This window comes from Triturus cristatus, chromosome 12, assembly GCF_964204655.1.
Source record: "Triturus cristatus chromosome 12, aTriCri1.1, whole genome shotgun sequence".
In the NCBI taxonomy this organism is placed as follows: Eukaryota; Metazoa; Chordata; class Amphibia; order Caudata; family Salamandridae; genus Triturus; species Triturus cristatus.
In genome coordinates this window covers 449,264-454,427 of record NC_140595.1, presented here as the reverse complement: position 1 = coordinate 454,427, position 5,164 = coordinate 449,264, and the positions used below count along the sequence as shown (strand labels likewise).

At 58.1% G+C, this 5,164-nt stretch overlaps 1 protein-coding gene across 1 annotated transcript; it reads right to left on the bottom strand.

The window, feature by feature from the left end:
* Positions 1-900: 900 nt before the first annotated feature.
* On the bottom strand, positions 901-4,626 carry GADD45B (growth arrest and DNA damage inducible beta). Its single transcript, XM_085637996.1, has 4 exons — positions 4,402-4,626; positions 3,527-3,628; positions 2,975-3,188; positions 901-2,263 (listed from the first exon to the last, which is right to left on the bottom strand). The coding sequence occupies exons 1-4, from the start codon at positions 4,443-4,445 to the stop codon at positions 2,150-2,152; spliced, it is 474 nt and encodes a 157-aa protein (XP_085494122.1). The 5' UTR covers positions 4,446-4,626; the 3' UTR covers positions 901-2,149.
* Between the last annotated feature and the right edge of the window lie 538 nt (positions 4,627-5,164).

Sequence of the window (5,164 nt, the reverse complement as noted above, 5' to 3'; positions counted from 1 at the left end):
GAGCACAAACCAAGTGCAGAGACTTCAAACTACCCCGCAGTGCAGGGGAGCACTAACCAAGTGAAGACTTCAAACTACCCCGCAGTGCAGGGGAGCACAAACCAAGTGAAGACTTCAAACTACCCCGTAGTGCAGGGGAGCACAAACCAAGTGCAGAGACTTCAAACTACGCCGCAGGGGAGCACAAGCCAAGCTTTAAAGTTCAGTTTTGATCCACTGCGGAAGCAGCAACACCACTAACGTAGCCATAAACACCCCACCCCACTGTGCATCCACTCGGGTCATGCATACACTAGCATCAGACTCTGTCCGTCCCCTATAGATGATAGACAGTTCTTGTTGAGTGTGTTCAGCATGGCGTGCAGACCACAGTGCTGCCTAAGGGTACGAGCTCACTCCGGACTGCAGCGGTGCCTCGGGGGTCCTACACCAGCTACTGTGACCGACCGACACCGGGAAAGAAGGGGCCACACTAACCCTTGTTGGAACAAGAAAACCAAACCCCTGCAGAGGGAAGTCGCAGGGACAGGCTTGCATAACAGCTGTGGGAAGAATGTCTGAAAGAAGTCAGCAGTGCTGGGTTAGTCTAAGACGGAGGAAGGAGGCGCCGAGAGTAGGCTCAGTTTGCTGTAACATCTTGGAAGTATGAGGGATGCAGGGAAACTCAGGGCAGTGAGTGATAGGACAGAGCCAGCCACAGTAACGCATCCTCACAGTAGTACCTTAGGCCTCTGTGGGCCAAGTTCCCAGCTTGTTGTGGGTGACTTAGAGAGAATCTCTGGCTTCACTCCAAGTGAGAACCGGCTGGTAGGTGCAGCCGGGGCCCCAGGGCAAGAAACTGCCTGCGAGCGGGAACAGGCGGAACCGGGTGAACCACAGGGAAAACAGGACACCAGTGCGTACATTCCACAGCCTTTTATTGCATATCAACCTGCAGCGCATACAACGTACTCCGGTGTAAAACAGTAATACTGCGGCATACAGCAAATGCAAGCTTTGAGATCTAGAGTCCAAACACCAGATACGTAAACCCTCTCTTCTAGAACCAGTCTATAAAAAGGCTCTGCTTCGGAATCCAGCCTGGACATACATTATTGTATTGTATTGTACTTGCCTTTATATAGCGCTTACTACCCATGACGAGGCGTCGATGCGCTTTTTTCCATCTACCTTTCATGTCCCTGCAACTAAAAGGGTGCTTCTGACCTTCCAACACAGGCCGGCCACTGGTACCAGGTGTACAGCCATCAGCCATCCTCCTGGGTACCAGTCAGCCTCACTGGTGCCAGGTGTACAGCCATCAGCAATCATCCTCTGTGCCAGCCAGCCTCACTGGTACCAGGGGACCAACCATCAGCCATCCTCCTGTGTGCCAGACAGCCTCGCTGGTACCAGGTGACCAGCCATCAGTAGTCCTCCTGTGTGCCAGCCAGTCTCACTGGTACCAGGTGACCAGCAAAAATCCTGTGTGCCAGCCTCCCTCCCTGGTACCAGACCTACAGTCTGTATGTCCAGTATAGACACAGGCGCTTCATCCAAGACCCCTCGTGAGCTGCCAGTGAACACTGGCACAGGTATGCCATCCAAGTCTCCAGTGCACTTTGCCAGCAGTCCATCAGAACCCACCCAGCACACAATCTTACGGAACCATGAAGGCCGCGAGCTCCAGTCCAGCAGCAACAAATGATGGAAGACCCTGGATCCACCGTAGCCACCGGCGTGGGCAGCATCCCACGGGCCACTCTATGCCAGCTCCAGTGCACGGCATGGGCAGTCCATCAGCGACCCTTGGTTCACAAGGAACCCTGTTAAAGAGGATGCTTCTTCCGCATCCGGTCTCCATGCCCGGTTCTGCATCTCATGTCTAGTCACATGTTTGCCACCTGTCCAGGCCACAACTCCAATAACCTTTCTCCAGATGTGTGGCAGTGCCCGTCTCCTCTTCCAGCAGCCCCTCTGCAGACTGCGGTGCTCTTCCCATGCAGCAGTCCGGGGTCCACCCCCTGGACACAGGGCACCTCCTGGACACAGGGCACCTCCTGGACACAGGGCACCTGCTGGACACAGGGCACCTCCTGGACACAGGGCACCTTGAGGGGACTCGGTGGCTCTTCGACGTGTTCTCGTCGCTCCCAGAGTGCACCGGGCCTCAGCGCTCCTGCAAGGACACATCTGGCACCCACTGGTTCTTGCCCCGGCTCTGCTCGCAGAAACTGGCGACCTGCTCCAGGCTGGGGCTCTTCCACGGCGCGGCGCGTGGGTTCTGCAAAGGGGCAAAGAGACACCAGTCAGTGGCCTGAAATGAAAACAGCAGCCCCCACCAATGTCTACCCGGCAAGCGGGGGCCCCGCGCCTCCGAATGAGTGCTGAACCCCCATAAACTGCACGAATGAATGCTGAACCCCACAAACTGTCCGAATGAATGCTGAACCCCATAAACTGTACGAATAAATGCTGAACCCCATAAACTGTCCGAATGAATGCTGAACCCCATAAACTGTAGAGTACACGAGATAAAACACCTCCAGGCCCTTGACTGCTCGAGTCTAAGAGCCTCAAAGACTGATGGACAAAAGCAACTGAGCACCACCGAAGGAAGCCAGCTGGGGGGGGGGGGGGTGAGCAGGTGCTGTGGGCTCCTCGGTGACCCCCACCTCTCGTCTGACAAACGGACCCTCCCCTTGGCCTCTTCCCCGTGTGCGGCCAGCACCGGAAGTGTCCAACAAGAGCCCAGAAAGGTCGGCTCCAGCTACCTAATCAAGATGTGGCGTATGGGCCCGAACTGAGCAAGACTCGTATGCGACAAGCACTCCCCACAATAAGTGCCCTCCCGAACCTTCACACCCCTACATAAGAGCCCAAGCAGGCCCCACCCCCATGCCCCTACTTCTGGAAGCGCCTAACATTAGAACCTAGGCAGGGTAATAACCCCGACCCCCCCCCCCCCCCCGCTCCTACTTCTGGAGGCGCCTACCGTGACTAGGACGCAGTGCAGGTCCCGCGGGTCCCCCGGGTCCTCGGGGGCCCCCAGGAGCTCCTCGAGGCGCTGCAGGCCCGACACCCGCACGATGTTGATGTCGTTGTCGCAGCAGAAGGCCTGGAGGAGCGTGAAATGGATCTGGAGAGCGATGTCCCCCTCGTCATCCTCATCCGTGGCCAGGAGGCAGAGAACCACACTGTCCGGATCACTGTGGGGCAGAGAGCGGAGGTTAGTGGGGGGCACTGTCAGGATCACTGCGGGGCAGAGAGCAGAGGTTAGTGGGGGCAGAACAGCACTGTGGGGCAGAGATTAGTGGGGGGCACTGTCCGGATCATTATAGGGCAGAGGTTAGTGGGGGCAGAACAACACTGTGGGGCAGAGAGCAGAGGTTAGTTGGGGCAGGACAACACTGTCCGGATCACTGTGGGGAGTGTGGGGACAGAGTGCGGAGATCTGTGGAGTGGACAGGTAAGGGTGCAGTGAGGGCCTGGCATCAGAGGCAGCCGTCAATGCACCGTGCCACAGCTGGGCACCGCAAATACTTACACATTCATCAGCTTGGCAGACTCGTAGACTCCGACGGTCAGACAGTCCTGCCTCTGGGCTGCCCCCAGCAGCTGCTCCAAGGCCTCGCCCACGGAGGGCATCCTGGGGGGAGAGAAGAGCGTTAGATCGGGGCGGGTGAACCCTAACCCACCGCAGACACACAAGAACAGGGGATCCGAGCTCACTGTGCACGGGGGACTTTACTCCTAGACAGAGCCGGTCATGGAACAGGGTGGACAGAGCCAGGGCGATGCACAGAGGATAATGCACACAACACAGGGGTGAGAACAGAGCGGAGAGATCACAGCGCGGAGCAGGGACAGTCAGAGCGACGACGAGTGCAGGATCTCACGGGGGTCCGTGCACAGAGTGAGGCAGACAGCACAGAGGGATCAGTACACAGAGTGAGACACACAGCTCACAGGGGGTCAATGCACAGAGTGAGATCTCAAGGGGTCCGTGCACAGAGTGAGATCTCAAGGGGCCAATGCACAGAGTGAGATCTCAAGGGTTCCGTGCACATATTGAGATCTCAAGGGGCCAATGCACAGAGTGAGATCTCAAGGGGTCCGTGCACAGAGTGAGACACAGAGACAGCTCACATGGGTCAATGCACAGAATGAGACACAGAGACGGCTCACAGGGGGTCAATGCACAGAGTGAGATCTCAAGGGGTCCGTGCACAGAGTGAGACACAGAGACAGCTCACAGGGGTCAATGCACAGAATGAGACACAGAGACGGCTCACAGGGGGTCAATGCACAGAGTGAGATCTCAAGGGGTCCGTGCACAGAGTGAATCTCAAGGGGTGCACGCAGTGGGATGTCCCAAGGTTTAGTGCAGACCAATTTCCCCCAGGAGAGGACCTGACTCACTTGTGTCCTGTGCCCTCGCAGTGCATCAGCTCCCCCAGGGTCATAGTGCAGCGACTGTGCACGGGCTTGCTCCAGACAGCGCTGTATCCAGGCGGAGCAGCAGCGCTCCCGAGTCCCAGCGGAGATCCTTGGTAATGCAGGCGGTGCACGCGCGCACTCTGATGCTACGGCGCGAGCTCAGACACTGCCGACGCAACAATCCACAGACAGCTCACGCTCCACTCTGCTCTCACGCGCCCGGCTGCTGATATTATACCCTGAGTCCAGGGCGGAGCCGGCCGGCTCGCGCCTCCCCTCATTGGTCTGAGAAAGCATAATGGCAAGATGACGCTGCGTTCCGACTGGAGGAGCGTTCGCTGTGACGTGGGGGCGTCGGGCTCGAGGGCCCTCGTGGGTGACGCACAGTGAACTCAGAGCGGGGAGACGCGGGGGCTGAGCGGGGGATTTCCCGCTGTGCAAAGGTCGTGACCTCAGCGCCCCCCCCCCCACGTCCCTTCATACAGCACCGCTCCCACCAGCACTACACACACAGGGCGGGTCTGAGGCACAGGGCCGGGGGCCGCCTATGCTGCACGGCTGCCGGTGCAGCGCACACTGTCAACTCACGGACTGTGTGTGCACGCATCCCTCACTGCACACATCCCTCACTACACACTGCAACTCATGGACAGACAGTGTGCACGAATCCCTCACTGCAACCTACAGTGTGTGCACGAATCCCTCTCTGCAACCCACAGTGTGTGTGCACTCATCCCTCACTGCA

Coding starts and splice junctions, on each gene's coding strand:
- GADD45B (XM_085637996.1), bottom strand. CDS start 4,445: ATGACCCTGGGGGAGCTGATGCACTGCGAGGGCACAGGACACAA. Junction 3,629..4,401: donor TGCGAGGGCACAGGACACAA/GTGAGTCAGGTC, acceptor CTCTCCCCCCAG/GATGCCCTCCGTGGGCGAGG. Junction 3,189..3,526: donor TCTGCCAAGCTGATGAATGT/GTAAGTATTTGC, acceptor TCTGCCCCACAG/TGATCCGGACAGTGTGGTTC.